Source organism: Thalia democratica, chromosome 9 (assembly GCF_965202585.1).
Source record: "Thalia democratica chromosome 9, ktThaDemo2.hap1.1, whole genome shotgun sequence".
In the NCBI taxonomy this organism is placed as follows: Eukaryota; Metazoa; Chordata; class Thaliacea; order Salpida; family Salpidae; genus Thalia; species Thalia democratica.
The window spans coordinates 31,907,719-31,930,812 of NC_139173.1; the positions used below are offsets into that span (position 1 = coordinate 31,907,719).

General features: G+C 28.6%; 2 protein-coding genes across 2 annotated transcripts; both read right to left on the reverse strand.

The window, feature by feature from the left end:
* Positions 1-298: 298 nt before the first annotated feature.
* On the reverse strand, positions 299-3,920 carry LOC145845202 (uncharacterized). Its single transcript, XM_082952624.1, has 2 exons — positions 3,902-3,920; positions 299-1,458 (listed from the first exon to the last, which is right to left on the reverse strand). Exons 1-2 carry the CDS (start codon positions 3,918-3,920, stop codon positions 860-862), a joined length of 618 nt encoding a protein of 205 aa, XP_082808750.1. The 3' UTR covers positions 299-859.
* Positions 1,322-21,337, reverse strand: LOC145844630 (inverted formin-2-like). Its single transcript, XM_082952029.1, has 21 exons — positions 21,113-21,337; positions 20,565-20,680; positions 20,401-20,483; positions 18,420-18,535; positions 14,268-14,427; positions 13,953-13,986; positions 13,455-13,478; positions 11,772-11,919; positions 10,344-11,306; positions 10,183-10,289; positions 9,756-9,894; positions 9,481-9,595; positions 9,085-9,321; positions 8,509-8,630; positions 7,952-8,149; positions 7,460-7,657; positions 6,857-6,997; positions 6,501-6,607; positions 4,727-6,108; positions 4,207-4,285; positions 1,322-1,458 (listed from the first exon to the last, which is right to left on the reverse strand). The coding sequence occupies exons 1-20, from the start codon at positions 21,302-21,304 to the stop codon at positions 4,209-4,211; spliced, it is 4,659 nt and encodes a 1,552-aa protein (XP_082808155.1). The 5' UTR covers positions 21,305-21,337; the 3' UTR covers positions 1,322-1,458; positions 4,207-4,208.
* Positions 21,338-23,094: the final 1,757 nt, after the last annotated feature.

Sequence of the window (23,094 nt, forward strand, 5' to 3'; positions counted from 1 at the left end):
TTAAGTGCAATAAAAACTTTTAAAAAATTAAAATGTGTCAAAACAAAAATCAAATAAACCGTATTTCTTATTACTATATTATGTTAAATTTTTTACACTAAAATGTAACATTTACAAATAAAAAATCTATAAAGGAAACTTAGGTATAAAAAAATTTGAAAAACGATATCTAAAGCTATAACGAAATGACACTTTAGTTAATTACTGTGCATTACTTTTGCACAAAATGGAAAACATTTGCATTTAGTTTATTTAATATATAGGTATTATATATCTAAATTATTAAAACCAAGCACTCTTTACACTCTTTTTCAGATAATTACTTGCTGTTGTAAAAAAGAGGTTATTATAAAACTGAGAAAAGTATCCTGTTAGAATGCTAAAATGTCTTTTTAACATTTTTAAACTAAAGCAGTAATTTCTACTAACTATTTTTAAATATTATACAGAGACTGAAAACCTAACTACAATCAAATTAAATAAAATTACCAAAAAAATTTAACTTGAAATATATTTTTGCTCGGCGGGCCACATTTACATACTCGCGGGCCACAAAATTTTCTTTCGCGGGCCGCATTCCATTTAAAAAAATAACGAGGTCGCGGGCCGCAGATTTACCCTTCGCGGGCCGCAATTGGCCCGCGGGCCGCAGTTTGCCGACCCCTGGTATATAGTCTAGGCATAATATAAAACATGAAAAAACTTGATGTTTTGAAGTTAAGGATTGTTGAATGTTGAACTAAAGTTGAAAAAAACATACTATTAGTAGAATATGTAACCACAAACATTTAATATCTTTGTTCGAACTAAGTTTAAAAAATACTGCAAGAGTTAGAAATAACTAAAATTAAACAATTTTTTAAGAAGTAGACTCGCCTGTATTCGTTTTACCGATCTGTTTAGTGTTTTTGTTAGCATTCTGGTTCTTTCCCCTGATCCTGCTGGCTATGTTTAGAAGAGAGTACCTCAGTGGGGTCTTCCTGCGAAACGCCGGGTTCTGGGTCGCGTTTTGGGGGGTTTTCGGGTTCTGCTTGGCGTCTTGGGGCCTAGTGATCTGGACCGTCCTCTTGGGCTGGGCCAGTCGGTACAATCGGGACGAGATGGTGGATTTGGAGGAGGCTGAGGAGGAGGGTCGGGAGGTGTTTTGGGAGGAAAAATTTTGAGTTGAAGGTTTTTGGACGGAACTTTTTGGAACGGCCGTTTTTTGGGTGGAACTTTTTGGAACGGTCGTTTTTTGGGTGGAACTTTTCGGGCCAGCGGTTTGAGGTTTTGTTTTGATCGGTCTCGTCCTGGACTGACTCGTAGCGGGCCGGCTTGAACTTTTCTGGGGAGTCGGGATTGGCGTGGTTCGCGGGCTGGTTGCCGGGTTTGAGGCTTTCAGGTTTGAGGTTTTACGGGGTGGTTTGAAGGGTTTTGAGGTTGAAACTGGGTTGGGTGATCGCAGCCTACTTCGTGGTTCTAGATGTTATAAAAAATAGGTTATTTAAACCTTCTTTTTTTAGTTAGAGCTAATTTTTTAGTTAATGATAAAAATATAATTTTTTCAATCTTTGAAAGGTGTTAAGCTTTTTTACGGTTTGATAGTAAAAAGAACAAAAATCACTTTGGTACTTAATAAAAGTAAAGTTTAAAATTGTAGGTTTTGAAAAATATTATTTAGATAACACTTTATATTAACGTAAAGTTTCAACACACAACTAAATAAACTTTTTTACTATACATGCAGCAGTAGTGTTATTAAAAAAAAAGGATTAAGCGCATGCAAAACATAAAAAGTAAAATATAACTTGTAGAAACATTTTTTAGTTCTTAAATTAAAGACTGTATCAACGATAAGTGATTGTTATACAATTAAGTTTATGAAATAAAACTACATCCTAAAAAACAAATTAGATTTAGTATATTTAAAAGTAATTAAAAAATAAAAAATAAAACTAAAGTTCTATTTAATGTAGTTATTTGGAAACAAAACAATGTAATATATACAACAATCGCATGCAAACTTTAATTATATAATTAATTATTAATATAATACTTTTAAAATTTAGTTTGTCTGCCAACTAGTCAGAACATTTTACTGTCTACTAAACTTGGAATAAACTACGTCCAACTTTCGTTGACACCCTTTTATCAGGTTCTTATAACTTTTACCATTAATAATTACCACTGGAAATAAGTTCGTTATATTTTTCAATAACTTCTGAAGTACACAAAAGTTAGTTTTTGAATTAAATAAGTGAAATATTTTCAAAAGTGAAACTTAAGTCTACACCGAAAATTAATGACAAAATACCTTACTTTTTTGGGGAATTATTACCTAAGACGTCTTAAAATCTATTGAATAAGGCATCCTGAAATAAAATGAGCTATTTTTATATTAAGAAACAATACTAGAAATACAAAAGATAAAATAATGCAGGCTGTTCCTAAAACTATTTTCAGCCCAGTTACTAAACTAATGAAGCTTTAAAGTAAAATAGAAATAAATAAAAAAGAATTAAAAAATCGTTTATATATAAAAATTGATCTTACAAAAAAATAGTTGAGATTTAATTGAATAACAGTAAAAATTTCAAAAGGAGAAGCATATGGTGATTTCATAGGTCAAAAGATATTATCCTTCAAGTTTATTTTTTATTTAACATAAAATATAATAAAGAAGTTTTATCAATCTTATGCAATACACATTTAGTTTTTGTTGAAGTGTTTTAACTATACAAAAACTTCTCAACTAAATCTATCCTATAATAGCTTTTTTTTCCCTATTTAATTGCCTAAATGTAGTTAAATATAGTTTAGTTTCAAACAACAAACAAGTTAATGTGCTTTCTCATTCTATAAAGCTCTAGTGTTTGTATTTTTACTCTTACAGGTATTTCTTATTGAATGGTACAGTTGGAATTCTTGTTTTTTATCTTTTTTGATTTTCTTCCTTTTGCATTGCGTTTGAAAAGTTCTTTAAAAATGGTTTACTATAGATTTTGTCTATTTAATTATAAAGCTTAAAATGAAATTTAATAACGTTATACGGTTTTTAAAAATGTATATTTTTAATGTACTTAAGAAATTTAAACAAAAACTTGTGCAGCTATAAAATCAAAAAAGATGTCTATAAAAAAAACTACGAAAACTACTAATATAATGTTATAGCCAACGCGATTTTTTAATGTACTATGTAAAATAATGCTTGCGTGTTATAAAGTAGTTATTCCTCACACTTTTTTTTTTCTATAAACATAGAGTAAGTAAATTAACGCAAGTTAGTATTATGCTTACATTAAAGTACTCATTTAACAAATGTAAAAGTTGTATATCTTGAAACTTACTTTTTATACTTAATTCTCTGAAATAGAACATACTACAGGTTTAAGTCTTATTTCTTAATCACAGTTCATTAAGTACTAATTAAGTGTTACAAAGCGAATATTTTAATGCTTGAAGCAGTTCGGTTTTATTTTCTCAATAAAATTATAGCATTACTTTGTTACTAAAAATTTTATTCAGCTGGCCACAAGTGTTAACAATTTCTTATGACTTTTATAAAATAACTTCTAATACATGTACTTATAGTAGTTTAAAAACAGTTTTGATTGTAATCACCAAGCCTTTAAACTACCACCATACTTAAAGTTTTAAATTACAAGCTTACTACTAAATATTGTTTATTTAATTTAGTTCTTTACATAAAGATACACTTTACAGAAATTTCAAGTAGCTTTTATTATAATATCGCATTAAGGGTATAAAAAGCTTATGTAAACTGAAATTACGATAAGCCTATAAATGCTTTCAGAAAATTATTAATTGAAAAAAATATCCAACGACTAGTCATAAATATTTAAATTAGAAGTAAGAAAAAATTGTAGATTTAACTGCTTTGTAATTTAATGTTAAAAGTTACGTAACGATTCAATTTTCATATTACTACGAACATGTGTATTGTTAGTTTTATGGAATGATTACAAGTTTTACCACCTAAAACTATTCATTAACACCTAACAGGAATCGATTTTTTTTTGCGTAAATAACACTTAATCAAAACACTTTGCATATACTCGAATAAGAATGTACGAACACTTTGTTCAAGCGTTAGATTTTTTTAAGATTTTTTGAGGTTAAAAATTAAGTTAGATCCTACATAAGAACAGTCAGCAGAAAATAGCATGCTGATCACAAAAAGTTGATTGTGACGTACTGTTGATTTACTTTTATGACGTATAATCGATCGCGTCGAAAAATTCTAAGTCTTCGTCTTCGCTTGAGCTCGATCCGTTCCAAGTTGGTTCTTTTTTGTCGTTATATTTATATGTTTGTGGAAATTTATCAAATTTATCAAAATTAAAAAAAAACCATATATAGTTCTATGAAAATACAAAAGTTATGTATAGCTTTGTATTTTGTTTATAGCTAAAAATAAGACTAATAGTTTGAGTCACTTGAATTTGATTAATAATGAAAATTTTAGGATAATTTAATGGATTTAATTAAAAATCATTAGAAAAATTCAATTAAAGTTTTATCGATTTTTTTTCAACTAAAAACGTGGAATATGATTGCAAATTTTCGTTTTGATGTAACTTGATGCTTAATTTTTTATTTACAGTGTTTTTGAAATCATTTGAGAAATTGAATTGATATTCAATTAATTTCGATAAAAACTAAAAAAACGATTGCATTTTTTTCATCAAGTAAAATCATATGTACTTTTATTTCAAATGTAACTTACTGCTGGTCTCCTGACTCGTTGCAGCGGTAGACGCAGGTTTTTTCGGATCCACTGAAGATGAAGCCAATTGATTTGCTTTCTTCTGCGTCAGTCCCGTTGAGTGTCTTTCCTTCGCATTCCTCTGAAAGTTAACTTTCTGCGGCCTGCCCACCGTGGACTTCGACCTGGGATTGTTCCTGGAGAAATTGGTGTCGGGCTGTTTCAACTTGGACTCGTTGCTTTTGCTCGCCACTTTTTTCGCTTCTGTTTTCGGTTGCGCAGACTCGTTTTTAACGTTTACTTTGGGCTTTTGCGTAACTTCACTTGGTTTTTCAATATTTTTACTTTCTGAAACTTGAGCTGCTTTTGGCGTGTCAGGTCTATTTTCTTCCACTTCACCTGAATTTCCTTTAGTTGAACTTTCACCAGACTGCTCTAAACTTTCTTTGGGGTCTCTTGTTTCTTTAACATCGGAAGTTTTTTCTTCTGCTGTTTGGTCCGGTAGCACTTTTTCACTACATTTTTCTTCACTGTCTGAAGAAGCCTCTTTCGTTGGTGGAATTTTTACAGTTGAACTTAGAATTTCAGTTTCTCTTACCTTATCTTTGTTTTGAGGCGTATTAGTTTCAACTGCAGTGTTTTCAATAGCAGGCTTGCTACTTACATTATTTTCGTCTTTAAACGTGGTTTCAACCAAGCTTTCTTCAGTGTCTTTAGTTTGAGACTTGGTAGTAAAACTATTTTCAGTTTCTTTATTTCCAGCATCATCTTGCTCATTTTCGCTCTCACTTGAGCTTGAACTCGACGAACTGCTTCGGCTTTTGTTGCTGAGCTTCTTCTGAAGTTCGTCTAAAACCTTGTTTTGGTTTGCTTGGTGGGCTTTAACGTTTGATAAAATTGATTCTGAATTCGTTTTAGTCTTAAGGTCCTCATTGCTACTTGATTTGTCGTTGCTGTCTGCTTTAGTATTTTCTACAACCTGATCACCTTCTTTGTTTAACTTATCCCCAACAGGTTTACCAGAAGCTGGTTTAATATCATCTAAATCTTTGTTGACGTATTGAATTGCTATACCTTTAATGTTATTATTATTTTTGTTTGAATTGTTTCCTGATTTTTCATTAGTTTTTGGTTCTATAGACTCTGTTTTCTCTAATTTTTCATCAGTTGCTTCTACTTTAGTTTCTTTAACTTCGTTTCGATCGTTATCTACTGATTTTTCGTTCTCTTTCTTATCACTTTTATCAGTTACAACATGATCGACCTTGTGTGTATCTTTGTTGTCAGCACTTGGTTCATCTTTTACTTCTAACGCGTTCGTTTTATCTTCATCTTCAGCAATCTTCACCAACTTGTTTGGGTCGTCATTATCGTTGACTTCTTTCTCTTGTCGCCTAAAGGATCTGTTAGATGAAAAATATTCATAAACGAATTACAACAAAGGTTTAATTTTTTTTGGATTATAAAAGCAAATAAACAGCAAATAAAGTCAACGTTACTCATACAGGCTTACATTCAGTTTTACAGAGATTATTCTAAATATTCATCTAACATTTTTGTGTAGCATGAAATGTTTTTTACGTAGTTTACAAGTTAAAAGGCTTAAAATTTTGTGTAAAATACTTTTTTATTAAAATACTAGTCAGAGTTAAAATCATGTAAAAGTCGATCTATAATAAATTTTTTTTAGTAGAAAAACAAACTTGATAAGTCTTGGATAAACAATACCTCTTATAACAAACATTTGTAACTAAATAATTAAACAATTTTTTTGTCAAGTTTTACAAAGACAAACTTTTTAACAGATCCCAGTCTGCTGTTTTTTCTCCCAACCGGACCTGCGGTCTTCTTAAGCGTGAATCCTCTTTTAATATCACCCAGCAATTGGTCGATGATGCAAACCTGTATGGATAACATATATACTTAAAAGATTTTGTGTTTTACACAATAAAAAAGTCAAAATACTTGTTTCTTGTGATTAAATCGTTATTTTTTAAACAAATAAACAACAAACACAAATATGTCTAAACTTTATAAATTTAAAGTCTTTAATTTGCGTAATACAAAGCTGCTATACAACAAAAGTAAAAAAAATACTAAGCGAGTTGTAATTGAAATAATAAAAAAACAAAGATTTTTTTTTTCGCTCACATCAGACGGCGGCGGGGCTCTTGATTTCTTCTTGAACCCTCCCGGGTTGTTCTTCTCCTTTTCACGCATGGCCGCCTCTCGCTTCCTCTTCTTCTCTTCTTGAACTTCCCGCTCTTTGTTTTCTTTCAGCGCTTTTTCAATCTGTAATTTTTTTTATTTCTTTTTAAAATTTTGTACGGAAAACATTTTACTAACACAACACGTTTTCGTTAATTTACTCATACAAACAACTGCAGTAAATATTTTTTTTTACCTAAATAAAGGTATTGTCTGAATATGCTAAAAAAAAACAAGCAACACTAAACTGTTTAAAGCTTTTGTTTTTATTATAGCAGTAGACTTTACAGTATCATTAATGTTTGATAGAAGGTAAAATCAAGTTTACAGAATGCTGCACTTTAAAGCCAATATAAATAAAAAAGAGACATTCAGTCGTTACTTTATTTAAAACTACTTAATTACCTAATAACTTAGTCAAAACTATATATAGTGAATATCCTTTATGACTTGTCAGTGTATTTGATCATCGTGCAAACTTTAAACAATTTTAAAGTAATAAACTCTTTAAAAACTATTTTATTTGTCCACTCATGTTTCACACACTTGATTGCAGAAGTTGGAGATTGTAGAGAAGCAGTCCTCCAGCTTGAACTTGTTCACATCCTCCACAATGTACTTGGCGATGATCTTCCTCAGCCTCTCCACCTCTGCGAAGTCCTCCTCGATCCGATGGAACCTGGCGGTGGCCTGGGCAAGGAACGCGCTGAACTGCTCCTTGATGTCGTCGCTCCCCTTGTTCACCTGTTTTTCATTTATTTATAAAGTTTAAAATTTTTGTTCACCTGTTAGGTTTTGAGTCGTTGTTGAGGTTTCTTGTGACATTTTTGTGGTTAAGTTTTATAAAAACTTGATAACATTCTTATAAAACGAAATTAACTGCTAAGAAGGTTTTAGTTTTTCCTAAAATTTATAACAAACAGTTTTCAAGACAAAAACAAGAATTTTAAACAGTTCATTTCGATAATCCACTATAAAGGCGTTACAGTAAATACAAAATTTTTTTACCAGTACTTTCTAAACTACTACAAAAATCACCATTCTTTCGAGCTTCTTGATATTGGCTGACAATTTCGTGAAGTCGTTCTTCAGCTGCTCAACCGACACCGTCCTGCACCGAACCACGTCCTTCAGGTCCTCCGGGATCTCCAGCAGCTGCTTGTGGTTCCTGCTCGCCTCCTCCATCACAACGTGGAGGAGGGTCATCCGAGGCTTGTTCGACTTCGTCTCGGCCAGCTGGTTTTAGGTTAATGATTAATTTTTAATCAACACTGAAATTTGTATACTTGTACTAATGTTAAACTAAATACTATATTAAATAATTTGCATAAAGAAATGTTTATTCAAGTTGACTAACGTTTCAATTTGACTACAATAACAAAATTAAATTAATTGAGTAGTTAAACAGCTATTTTCACCAAATTGTTATTTATTAGTTTAAGCACGGTATGAAGCTTTAACAAATTTTGGTAAAAACGAAGATGGTACAAAATCTTAAATCTATGACTAAAATAACGCATACTGTTAGTAAATATAATTTTTTAAAACTAAAGTGTGTATTTTTAGTTAATGTTGAGTTTGAAACTTTATCAAACCTTAAGAAGAGACGTGAACTTGAATGCGAATGCTCCTCCCGAATGAGCTCCGTGATTCATGAAGTTGCCTGTCTTCAAGATCAGCAGGAACAAGTTTTCCAGCTTCTTGCAGTTCTTGATTGCTGGGAAACACAATGTATAGGGTTTTTTTTTTGAAGAAAAATATTTAACACGACTAGACTCGCAATGTTATTTGAATATTAAAGACAACATTTTTTTCCTTTAAAGCTAAATTTGTAAAAAGTTAAGTAGTTATCAAAAAATTGATAAGTTAAAACAAATAAAAAGTTAATAAAAATAAAGTTAAAAACGTTGAGTTATAACTATTTTAATTGCGTTTTATAATTTTAAATTACCATTTGTCAAGACTTAACTCGGTTGTAAAAACAAAAATTTTTTACAAACGTAAAAAAACGTAATCAAAAAGTTAATAAAAATAAAGTTAAAAACGTTGAGTTATAACTATTTTAATTGCGTTTTATAATTTTAAATTACCATTTGTCAAGACTTAACTCGGTTGTAAAAACAAAAAATTTTTAAAAACGTAAAAAAGCATAATCAAAATGAAAAACTCACCGTTACAAGCAGAGATGCTCCTGCTCAGAGGCGGCTCGATGGACTCGATCTCCTCCTCAAACAGCTCCCTGGCGATGCACGCCTCAATCCTCAGGTTGTAGTCCTGCAGGTGGGACAGGTGCAGGAAGTACTTGTCGCAGTTGGCCAGCAACGCGGGGTCCCCCTTGTACGCCTTGATGTTTTCCAGCTCCAGTTTTTCCGGCTTGAACTTCACCATCCCTTTCAGCTTTTCTTCGGCTATATTAGGTTGACTTATGCTTTATACAGTGACAAGTAAGTACAAGTTACTAAAGTTACACAAGTTTAAAGAAAGCAGCACCTAACTCGCTTTGGCTAAAGTAAGAAAAAATATGTTTTATATTCATGCTATAAATTACTAAAGAACATTCAACCCACTTAAAACGTCCCTATCTCCGTTCTTCAAAGCTTCAATGATCTTCTCATTCGGAAGGCGAAACTGCTTCAGAAATATGTTGATGTTCAAGCTTCTGCGGGAGTCGACAAAAGACACCTTTGATAGAATATTTTAAGTTATTAGTACTGCACTTGTTAACTGAGCTGTTAAAGCATTTCAGCTATCATAATCGACTTGATAACTTATAAGCATTTCAAAAAGTAGTATCTTATAGTTGAATTTACTGTACTTCTTTTTAACAAGTTAAAAAAAAAACTTCTGTTGGAGCAGCCTTTTTAGTTTCCTTCTTTTCTTTCTTCTGAATGATTTTTTGAGCAAACAGTTCTTCAATTTTTTCATAATTTGGGTGCAAGTCATTGCTGCTTTTTTCCATAGATTCCCAAATACTATCGGTGCTGTACAAATAAATATAATCTAACACTTGATCTTAGTAACAAAAACTCTAATGAAAAATTGTTTTACATTAAAAGACTAAAAATTTCTTACAAAAATAACTGTAAGTATAGAAAAGAGTTATTAAATATTTAACAGGAAAGTTAGCTTGAAAATTGTTAAATATTCTAAATATTTTTTTTTGCATTAGGATTTATTAGAAGTTAGGCTCATCATAAATTAACCTACCTGACAGTATCACTTATCAACTTCTTAATAAGAAAGCTTATCTTTATCATAAAAAGACCTACCTGACAGTGACTGATTTTTCAGGAATTTTCTGCCAGTTGAGCTTGCGTAGCTTCTTGGTCGGTTTCGGCACCGACACCGCCCTCCTCACAGGTGGCGGGGGTGCTGCCTGTCGGGCGTACGCTCTTGGCACTCCTGGTGGTAACGGTATGCCTGGAGCAGCTGGTATGCCAGGCGGTGCTGGAATTCCTGGTATTCCTGGAGGAGGTGGAATTCCTGGTATTCCTGGAGGAGGTGGAATTCCTGGTATTCCTGGAGGTGGTGGAATACCTGGTATTCCAGGAGGTGGTGGTATACCTGGTAAAGCAGGTGGAGGAGGTATACCTGGAATAGCAGGAGGTGGTGGTATACCTGGAATTGCTGGCGGGGGTGGTATACCTGGAATTGCTGGCGGGGGTGGTATACCTGGTATAGCAGGAGGTGGTGGTATACCTGGAATTGCTGGCGGGGGTGGTATACCTGGTATAGCAGGAGGTGGTGGTATACCTGGAATTGCGGGAGGTGGAGGTATACCGGGAATAGGTGGAGGTGGTGGTATACCTGGAATTGCTGGCGGGGGTGGTATACCTAGAATTGCTGGCGGGGGTGGTATACCTGGTATAGCAGGAGGTGGTGGTATACCTGGAATTGAGGGAGGTGGAGGTATACCGGGAATAGGTGGAGGTGGTGGTATACCTGGAATGGCAGGAGGTGGAGGTATTCCCGGAATCGCTGGAGGTGGAGGTATACCTGGTATAGCTGGTGGAGGTGGTATACCTGGAATGGGTGATGGGGGAGGTATTGAAGCAGGAGTTGATTCCACTTTCGTATTGATTTGTGGTGCAACCAAAACTTTTTTGCTTCCGAGTGAAACTTGAACGCTTTTATTAACCACGCTTGCCGTTTTCTTAACTTCAGTTCTGCTCTTGGGCTTCAGGAACTTTCTTGCTTCTTTCTCCGTTTCAACGGACGTTAAAGACTGGGCGACTTCGGTTACTACTTCCCACAGAACTTTCGACAATGCAGGCCCGTCTTTGCTTTCAGGCTTTTCTGCTTCTTCATCGCTGTCTGCTTCCACCTCCAAGTCAAACTGAAGCAGGCATTGAAGCAGCGTTAGAAGCTGGTTTGACTCTGGCTTGTTGTATATCTGTATATTATTGTTTATTGAATGACAAAAAAAGCGCACAAAATATTTGGTCCTAGGACCTAGTGCACGAAAAAACCTTTCGGTTATCGAGTCATACACCACTTGGATACAGTTTAACGTCTTGTCCAGGACAAAGTATTCTATAAAAAGAATGTTATATATATATAAAGTATAAAACTCTAAAAGTATATTAAATAATTTTATAAACAACAAGTTTTAGCAGCATTAGTTTATTGCAACTTAATTTTATTAAGTTTTAACTATCTTTGTCTTTATTATCTTTTTTTTTTTTGGTTTTAAAACTAAAACTAACATTACTCAAGGGTAAAAAATGTATTTAATTATACCTTTTTTACAAAAATAATTTGTAAATAAAACTCTAGTCCTGATAACTTAAAGTCTGACTAAATAGCCGTTGAGTTTCTTTTGAAAAAAAAAAACTACTTAAAGTTTCAATGTTCCAACCTTGTTGAAAACAGCTGAAAAAAGGTCTTGATGACTGTTTATGTCGAGACCTTCCTGTCCCATCAGGTGGGAGACCTGAAGTTCATCCTCTTCTTTTCGTTCGTTGAAAACCTCAAGCTGAATCGCCAAATCTTCAGACTCGTTTTGACTTCAATTATTTTAAAATAATTTAGCAATTTTTGTAGACTTAAAAGTTTACATTTAAAAAGTATTTAATTAATTTTCATTAAGTTTTTTACTTAACTTAAATTTTATTAGGCAAAAAGTTTAGTTAGAGTTTATTCGAATAAGACAGCATTTTTAAGTTGCCTCTTTAAATATTTTTCCTATGATGTTCTCAAATATTTTTTCATGTACTAGAGCTAAACAAAGAGACAAAACTAAACTATTTATATCTTTTTTGAATTAAGTTTATAGAAGCTCCACAATTTTTTCATAGGCAGATCATTTTAAGCAAATATTTTTAAAGTTATTAAACTTGTGCAAAAGTTAATTTATAACTAGTCGTTGAACAACTGTTCTTTATAGATGTAAATATTAAGTAATATCTAATGATTTGTTTGATTGTAATAAGCTTTATATTATAAAGTGGTTGAAAAATCAAGATGGAAGAAAAAAAATATTTTCATTAATCTTGTACAAATAGCCAACAATTGTTTTTTATACAATGTAATTTTTATTTTTATTCGATGTTTATAGATAACAATTTTTAAATTAATTATTAAGATTACCAGTACGATAAAGCTTTGCGTCGAAAGGAAAACAAATATTTTTAAACAAGAACCACAGTTGAGTAGAATGTGTGTTTCCATGTGTGATAAGGTTATATAAGCTTATTAACTTTTCTTTAAGTTTATGCTTGAACTTTCACTAAATTTTAACGCAAAAAAAAATCAACTAACTTTTTTTTCCTATTTCTGATCAGTAATATATAAGCAGATATATGTAAAAAGGAAGAAATATCATCTATTATTATCTAGGTATATATGTTTAGCAAATTATCTTAGATAAAGTTTTTTTTTGTTTACAGTTTGATTAAAAATGAAAAATAGGGTTCTAAAATTTCAGAAAAAGAAACTAAAGAAAAAAGTTCTATAACACTTAAAACTGTTTTAAAGCGTTTATTTTTTTAAATTTTATGTATATAATATATAAATGAGGCGGTAATAACTAGAAGTGTGTCTGTTATAAATAACCTTCTTTATTCAAAAAAAAAGCAATCGCTATATATAAGTTTAAGTATCAAACATTTTAATTCTGTATTTTTTTAAACAAATCAGGATTTATAAAACGTAACTTAAACTGAAAAATGTTGTTTATTAAGGTAAAATATATTTACAAAGTTTTTTTAAGCAATGCATGCAAATAGATACTTTACTAATCATGCGTTACAACAATTAAGGTTTTTTAGATTGAATTTTTTTTAAAGAATACTAAAAAATTATTTAATTTTCTAACGCAAACTTTTCTAAAAATAGTTTTTTTCCCAAAACATTTTGTACTCCGATTAAAAACTCATTTTTTAACTACGTCTTTTAAACAAACGAAAAAGAGTTATACACAGTTATTTTATAAAGTTTGTTATCTATTTTTGACAACTTTGTAATCACAAGAACTTTTACATTTGATCATATGAAAAATCTAAACAACTATGATTGCATGAACGTTTTTATTTATACTTACTACAAGTTGGAGTCTGTTATATCCCTGAAGAAAGAATTTTTGAATGAAAAAAATAAAGTAAAAATAAATAAGTGTATGTGGTACTATAATAACTTGACATTTTTTACAGCATACATAAGTACTTTCAAAAGTTAGTACACTGGTAAAAGTGTTTAAAATTTAAAGCTTAGCTTAATAAAAATATCTCAGCTGTTAGACACAAAAATTTGTTAAGTTGTGAGAATTCTAACAAAAATTATCTTAACAAAGTTTATCATACATTATAACTATGTAGAAGTATTAATCACTAGTTGTTTTAACATGAATTATAGTAAAACTATGACAAAATATTCTCACTATTTGTATAATTTTTAATTACTTTAACACTTATGTTTGAAACTTTCATTGCGACATCTAAATTATATTTAGTGGATTTAATCTATAAACTGTGTTCCGTATCTTTAGTCAAAAATTAATAAAGATAGGAGAAAACAACACAACTAATTAAATATTACTCACCTGAGTTTTGCATTTACATCTAGTAGCTGAAGACCTGTTAAAATTTTAATAATTAAGTTTTCAAAGTTTTAATAACTTTTTAAAAACAGCTTAGAATAGCTTTATGAATATTAAATTGTGTTTTTGTGTTTTTTTATAGTTGATTTGTCAACATTTTCGTATAATCTAAAAACGCTATAAACGTTATTAATATTCATAACTAAGTAATAAAATGCTTAAAAACTAAATAAAATTATTTTAAAAGTAAATTTTAGATGTATAAGTATGAATTGACAAGTTTGCTTAAAATACGTTTCCAAAATGATAAAAACATACCAATAAATTCATTTCTAATTTGTATGCGTTCCTGTAAAGCTTCGGTAGATAGTATAAGAGCGTTGATGAACGAAATAATAGCTACTTGGTATGGTACATTTTCCGATAGTTTCAGCTCGTTTACCACTACACTGAACCTGTACCTTTGCTGCTTTGCTCGCTGTAAAATATTATACATATGTTAATCTAAGTTAATTGTTATCATATTAAAATAAACTGTTACGTTAAATTTGAATTTCCACTTAGATTAAACTTAACTAAACATTTAAAGTCAGTGGTTGTTTTTTAAAAGTTTTTTTTTAAGTTATCTATCAAAGTTTTAAACATTTAAATATTTTATTTTACTTACAAATTTTTGCAGAAAATTGTATTGAAAATTCTACTACAAATTATATACAAATAATCTTTAAAAAGTAAACTTAACACGTATAAATTCGATATTTCATATGAGGGTGAAAATAAAAAGTTGATAAGATCTTGTTTTACAAAAAATTAAATAACAATGAAGACAAGTTTGTTTATGGGGTTGAGTTTTTAAATGAAAAGCATGTACTGCTACCATTGTTAGAAAATTTACGTAATATAGCAAGTTATTGTTAGAAGAAATTTACACAAAATTATTTGATAAGATTTTATAATGAAGCAAGTTATACAAATAAAAAAGTTGAATATTTTAAAGCATTTTAAACAAACATAAACTATAGTAATATATGTTCAACTTATTTTTAAAGCCTTTAAGTAACTTTTTATACTAAATTCTAAGCTACTTTTTATTTAATTACAACATCTTTATAGCTATTAATATTGTATATGTTTGTTTATATTTAAAACCAAATAAAGAATAGATATGAAAAATTAGCGTTTAAAAAATAGTACTCTACATCAAACTTATATGTGAAACCAAACAACTTTCAAAGCAATTTAGTGATCACATGGGTTTATTTTCACAAGCAACAACTTATACAAAATGTTGTGGTTTATACCACTTGTTTCATTAAAGCTACTAGAATTTCACTAAATAAGTTACTGTAGTACAAAAGTTTTTAGCAAAATTGTATTATCAAATACCACAAAACTAAGTTTTGAATTATTTAAGTAATTTTTTACACTAAGTAATCACAAGTCAATTTTGTTTGGAATAAGATTTTTGTATAGCTTTTAAAAAACAAGCAAAGTTTTGTATGATAGTTAAGTTAAGTTAAGTTAAAAGGAAGCAAGCTATTGTATTAAAATTAAAAAAGCTATCTTTTTACTTTCGCTTGTAATCGTCAATTATTTACTAAATGTTGTTTGTTTTGATCAAAATAAATTCAACCATCAAAAAGCAAACAACTATAACCTTTTAAGTGTATCGTTATTTCTATATAAGGTTTTACGACGTTATTAAAACGCACTTATACTGTGAAATTTTATTAATCATTACCAGATTTGAAAATATCACTACAACATTTAGAAAATATTTAAAATATTTTCATAAATATGTCTAATAAAACTTTTATATTCGAAAAGCTCTTTACTTAAATGATAATTTTAGAATCAAGCAAACTAATCAGTCCTTTTAAATATAAACTATAGATAAATTAAGAATGATTTACGAATAAAAATTTATATAACATAATGTACATAACATAAATACGAAAAAAGAGTTCTATATTGTAGTTTAAAAAGCAAAATAAAATTAAATATTAATTGCCACCTTTGTACTTTTTTAAATTTCGCACAAACTATTTATTTGTGCAAGTAATACTACTAACTCACGTAAAATTATTTGCCAACTTTCAAACTAAACTGTGTTTTCAAACTGAAGTGTAGTTTTATTTGGATTTTGTTAAGAATATTTTAACGGGTCATAGTTGGTAAAAAAAAGTACATTAAGTAATATAAACTAATTAAAAAATTGAACAAAATTTTAACACACTTGTTTCCGATATATAACTCATAATAACTGAATGATACAATAAAACATAGTAGACTGTAAAAATTTAAGCAATTAAGCTGGTTACAAGCAAGTGTTGCTTATTAATTAAAGTTTAGTTTTGTCATTTCTATAAAAGATTTCATTTAATATTAACCCTGTTTGTATTATTTCTGTTGGAAGTTTTTAAAGACCCTCTGTTTGTTTTGTGTTCCTTCAATTAAACAAGGAATTTGTTTAACATGCTTTTTAATTTATTTCAAAAACTTAAAAAGTATTTGTGCGAGATTATGTGCGGAATATTTATTTTACTTTCTATTAAATACACAAAACTTGATCTTTAATTATCTTGAAAAAGAGAGCAGTAGCTTGAGAATATGCGTTGGTTTGAGTTGTTATAAAAAATCTACACAATAGGTTTAAACAGCTATTACAACTCTCATAAACAAAGACACAAAACAAAGTAAACAAATAATATCAATGTATTCAAATGTTAAAGTTGAAGAATAATGGAACTTAACAAAGTAGTTGTATTCTAGTTCCTTTTAAAAATCGAGCACAATTGACCATTAAAAATACCTTATGCTATTAAAAGAATATTTGTGTTTGTCTTTTGGAAAAATATACTTATGTTATTAACTTCTTCTTACGTTTTATATAATCGTTTTGTGGAATCATAATGTCTATATAAATAAAAGTAAACTAAAAAAATATATATAGAGCTTAGTTTTCAGTGTACTTTTTCGGCCTAGTTTAAGTAAACTGCAAAGTGTTTTAAACTATGTTATGTTTATATGCATAACACTTTTAAAACTTTTGACTAATGATAAATATTAGTTTACTATTTCTAAACAAAAATGAAAAGATTATTTTCTTTCGAAAGCTTAATTTTAAGAAATTACAGTTGTATGAGCAAGTAAAAAACTAGGAAAGTTGATATGTAAAGTTAAAAATCAAAGTATATTAAAAGGTGATAAATCTCAAAAAACTTTATACATTAAAGTGGTATTAATTTGATCATAATAAGCCAGAAGGCACAATCACTTCTTATATTAATCAGAAGAAAAGAATTTAATAAATTACAACTTTTAAAAGCAAGTTGAGCCTTACTATTTTTTACAGATCAAAGCTGTTTTTTATTGTGTGTTGACTTATTTTAAAACTTTAAAAATATACTATCAATAATTAATTTATTTTTAACTTTAAAAAAAGTGTGTTATTTATTTACATATGATTGATTGAAAAAAGTGATAGTAATTTTTATATGTAAATATTTACGTACAAATTTTACGTGTACTTATGTAAAAAATTTTATTTTATCAGTTTGATAAGAATGGTAGTTTTAAAAATGTTATAAAACAATTGCTTTAGTAAAAGATAAAACAAAGTCAGCTAAGCACGAAACTTACTTTGAAAAATGTCTTTATAGCTTTTGAAGTTTAAATGATAAAACACTATTGTCAAAAATTTTTTGCCTAGTTTTTACATTTTTCAAAACTAAAGTTTTACTTAAAAAAGCTAGTTTTATGTTCTCTATACGAAGTAAAAAGTTTTAACTTAAAAAGATCTGGTTTTATAATATTCTATTTGATTATCTAAATAGCTAGATGTTTGTTTAACTGTTTAAATCTGTTATATAAGTATGTTTTGTATAAGATTTATAAAACATTTTGTTTACTTTGTTATCTAGTAGCATTTCAGCTGAAGCGGCTAATTATATGCATGAATAAATTGTAAAACAAAAAAAAAAACATAGTTCAAAGTTCGGTAATTGCACTAATAAGTGAAACAACCGAAATACAGCTATGGAATCATTTAATAAAGCATATATTCTTAGTATACACTTCTAGCTTTATATTAATTACAGCTTTCAAATCGTAAATATATAAGTTAAAAAATCTATAATTAAAATGCAGTTATCAAACTTTTAATGAATTTAAGACGGGTTTATCCTTAGAGATAACTTTTATAAATCAATTATCTTAAACTTTCTGAAAACGCTTATTCAAAAATTTAAAACATTTAACCTTACTTATATACAAGTACTATTAGTCCTGTCCCATTAATTTAAGTATTTTTATAAAACATGTTATTTATTTTTTAGTACTTGGATACTAATATATATAAAGTTTGCCTACATAAATTCAAATACACACGTACCAAATGAACCAGCCCCTTTGAGCAAACAATAGTAAAAGTTCAAACATTTAATGTTTATCTAAGCATATAAAACTCACTCTGTAAAATTCCATCGCGTCGAACGCTCTCCCCTTGCCTTCTATTGAGTAAATGCACAATGCGGCCAACAGCTCAAACACTTGCTTTTTCACCATAACGTTCGCACTTGTTAGGGCTGTGTTAAAAAATATACAAAATTTTATTCAAATTATTATTCAAATAGCTTATTTATATGTTTAAATTTCGTTATTTAATTTTATAAAACTGTACACTTATCCCACACTTTTTTAGACTTTTTCAAATATAACATTTGCTTTTGTTAGGGCTGTGTTAAAATAAATATATAATTTTATTCAAACTATTATTCAAACAGCTTCTTTATATGTTTAAATTTCGTTATTTAATTTTCTAAAACTGTACACTTATCCCACACTTTTTACACTTTTCCAAACATAAAATTTGCACTTGTTAGGGCTGTGTTAAGATATTTAATATAAAATTTTATTCAAATTGTTATTCAAACAGCTTCTTTATATGTTTAAATTTCTTTAGTTTTGTACTGCAATTTTCTAAAACTGTACATTTATCCCACACTTTTTTAGACTTTTTCAAACATAACATTTGCTTTTGTTAGGGCTGTGTTAAAATAAATATATAATTTTATTCAAACTATTATTCAAACAGCTTTTTTATATGTTTAAATTTCATTATTTAACTTTCTAAAACTGTACACTTATCCCACACTTTTTTACACTTGTCCAAACATAACATTTGCGCTTGTAAAGGTTGTCTTTTAAAAAGTATGTATATTAAAATTTATATTTGAATATGTTCTAAAACAGTTCTTTTTGTATTAAAATTTCATTAAGTTAGTATTGCTATACTTCAAAACTGAACATTTTCCCACACTTACTTTAAAGGCAATATGCTTGAAATCTATAATTACAAAATTTATCTGGAAAAGTCTCGAAGTATAAAACCTATTCAAAAAATTAAAAATATATATATCTTGGATCAGTATAGAGCACTAAGAAATGACCAAGTTTTATAAATCAAGCGGTGTTTCCTAGAATATCATTATAAATATTAGTTTAGACATATATTTTTACCGTTTATAATCAAAACTGTTAAAGCGTGTAATTAATGTTTATTATTTATTTTAAGAAATAAAAAGTATCATTTCTACATTTAATTTCGACAGTTTCATTATAAACTGTTTGGTACGAAAACATTTTCTTTTGTTTTACATTACTTAATATTTAAATACAATGAATTGTTATTGGTAAGGGAATTCAAATTATTCTCAAAAGTACAATTCTCAACCAGTATTTAAAACCACACTCTTTGTTTTCTCCCGGTACGTAACTAAAGAAGATAAAATTAACGTGGTTTCAACAAGTAGTTGCTAGATTCCATTAAAAAATATCGATTACCTATCTAAATTTAATGACACTTTGTAAGTAATTCTCTCCTGCTTTAAATACTACAAGAATTTAGTATGGCGTGCCTTAGGGTAGCTAAAATTTAGAACTTTACTGACTTTTTATAATATCAACGTTGTTTCAAATTTTGATGAAAATTTTAAAATTATTTTGAAAATAAGGAAAATTTGATATTTTGTAATTAAAATTACTGTTAATAATTAATAGAGTAGTTAATCTAGTAAATATATCTATAAGTTAAAGTTAGTTAGTCATTTTTTTTTAATTATTAAGTTTAAGAAAAGCTATACCGTTTTTAAATGTACGTTTGAACTTTGCACGTTTAGCTAAGCAGCAATTTACTGCAATAAACTTGTTTTGATTTACTCAAAGAGTTGTGCAATTCAACTAAAAGCTTAATACATATAAAACCATAAAAAGAAATTCAAATAAAAACAAATAATTTTTCAAAATAAACTTTGCTCTAGTTCTACTACGTGATGTTCTTGTTAAACGCTGATAAACACTTTTTTATTGAAATCAAATATTAATGTAAAACAAGTTATCCCAAATTTTAAATGTGTTATTTACGGTAAAAAGTCTTAAATTTAGTAACAACCTGTAGCAAGCATTCTTGTGTAATCTTCCTTTGCGATGACGTATTCTAATCCAGTGATTGAATTCATCACTGCTTTGACGCACCTATAGGTTTTTTAGTACTTATTGGATCAAAAAATCAGTTGTCATCTAGAAATTACTTATTAAATAACTTTAAAACCTCACCCGACACACTGCAAAAGTTCCATCGAAATTATCAGACTTTCTTTTTTGCTCGGCTCATTTGAAAGTCGGTCCAGAGTGTTGAAAAGAACGTGTAGACCGTCTTGCTCCAAAAAGCCCTGTATTTATATAATTTAAGTATTTAATTTAATTTAAGTAAATTAAGTATTAAGTTTGTAAGACTTTTTTGACTTTATTTTACTTGTAAAGCCAGCAAAACAGTTTTTTGAAATATACCGTAAGCTAATTTAGCTACTTGTTTATTGTGGTAAAAATCAATACTGTTTTTAGTAAACTTAACATCAAATCTGTTAGCTTGTACATGAGTTTAAAGTAGTTTAGTTTTATTTCAGTTAATTAAACCAATCATTTTATGGAAAGTTTAATAAAAAAGTGTGCACACTCAAATAGTTAAAAAAAACTAATTGCAACGCAGGAATAAATGATCAAAACGAAAATATAAAGTACACTTTTTAAATGTAAATACTTAACAAAAAAAATGTATTGTGAGCTTTTTAAAGTAAAAAAAAAAACAATTTTAATCATCAAACCTGCATCCACTCCTCATCCGACGTGGAGATCTTCTTCTTCAGCCCGGAGAAGTTGTTCACGGAGGGATGGTGGAGCAGCTTGATGCAGAGCTCGGGATCGGCAGCGTCCAGGTTGGACAGCACCTCCTCCACCTCATCCTTCTCCTTCCGCTGCGCCTTCATCGCTATGTTCTTGAACTTCATCCTCTTCATTGTGTTCTATTTGCTCGCTTTTAGATAAATATAAGATCTACAAAAAAGTATGTTTTTTTTTTTTATTTATTGTTTTGTGTAAATATAAATAAATTTTTGTCCTCTTCATCTTCTATTTGTTCTTCACTTTTTTATTGGTAAACATTTTTAGATTTTTGAAAAGTTTTAGATTTTTTCTACATTTGTGTAAAAAAAGTTTGTTGTTTTTACACAAAAAGTGTTTATTACACAAGCTTGTTCTTCGTTTTTAATAGTTATTGGTAGGTCTATGAAATGTTTTACTTTATTTCAAGTTTGATTTATAAAGGAAATTAAATACGTTTAACTTTTTTCTTCAAATAATACATATAAAATCTATATATTATTTTTCATTTATCTTTTGCCTTACTGTCATGTATAAATAAATTAATATTTTTGAACGATAAAGAACTTCATTTTTGTTTGTTCTACTGTTTGCTTCCAATAACAACTGATCAGTTTACTAAAGTTTTACTTTTTTTTTTCAATATTTACTTATAAAATAAGATACAGAAGTATATTTATAACGAAAAACTAAACTGTTTATAGTTGTAAAATTTTCACTTATGGATTTTAAAAATATTCATGAAATCTTTTTAAGCTTTGTTTTGTACATAAGGCTTGTTAATAATTAAACACGCTCAGCTTAAGGTGGAGTATAAGAAAGCGTCATATTTGTTTTTCTATGCATAAATTAAGAAAAATCAAAACATAAAGGACTTAAGAATTTATACTATTACAAAGTTTTTTGTAAAATAAAGCAAATTTTATTAAAAAATCAAAATGTAAATACATTTCATTAGTCGTGTTTAATCAATTAATGATATTTTTATAAGGTCTTTGAGTAAACTTTAAGCATTTATTGTTAAAATTTAAGTACTATTGTTCGATAACTTTTTGTAGTTTCATGTTTACTACGTTAAACAAAACTAACAACTTTAACAGACAAACATTATCATTTAAAAAAGTTTAAATCGTTTTTCAAATTTAAACTAAGCTTCGAGCAGTTTTACTACTTTTCTTTAAACACTTTAGAAAAAAATGTGATTAAAAAAAATATCTTTTTAAACTTTTATAGTTTGTAAAAACTAAATTTAGCTTAAAAAGTTGCTTCGGATGGTATATAACAAGATGTTACTCAACAATCAGAAAGTAAAAACTAGTTTATAAGTATTAAGTAATAATTTTTTATATATTATGCAAAACAGATTTTCAAGCTTATATAGTTTTAAACAAGTTCTAAAAATCAAAAAAACAAACATTAGACTTAAAACGTAAGAAATAGTTTATAAAACTCTATAATATAATCAGTATTAACTGTTTTGAAATTTGTTGATCAGTTTTAAAGTTGTTCTTACTAATTGAACTTTGAACAACTATTAGCGATTTTTTAAGCTTTAGTTTTCAAAAGTTAAATTTGAAGCTTCAATCTTAGGTTACATGTATTATCTTTATAAAACAAGAAGTTTTTAAAAACATGCTATTCTAGAGTAATTTACGTTAAAAAAATATAAATATAAGTTTTTTTAAACAAATTTATAAGCTTTTTACTTTTCTCTAACATTCAATTCTTTTAGATAACAAATTAAAGCGAAATACATAACAGCACTAAAATAATACTTACATTTTCTTATTTCTAAATAATAACGTTGCATAAGAAAACAATATGTAAACAAATATTTACTATCTGAACAACCTAAACATTTATGTTTTTTACTAAGCTTAAACGTTGTTTAAAAAGTTACACTTTGCAAACAGTAAACAACACTAAA

What these genes read in the sequence shown, in the direction of transcription:
- LOC145844630 (XM_082952029.1), bottom strand. Translation starts at nt 21,304, where the DNA reads ATGAAGAGGATGAAGTTCAAGAACATAGCGATGAAGGCGCAGCGGAAG. An exon ending in AATTAGAAATGAATTTATTG is followed by an intron (nt 13,987 to 14,267) that starts GTATGTTTTTAT and finishes AAATTTTAACAG; the next exon opens with GTCTTCAGCTACTAGATGTA. An exon ending in ATAACAGACTCCAACTTGTA is followed by an intron (nt 11,920 to 13,454) that starts GTAAGTATAAAT and finishes AAATAATTGAAG; the next exon opens with TCAAAACGAGTCTGAAGATT.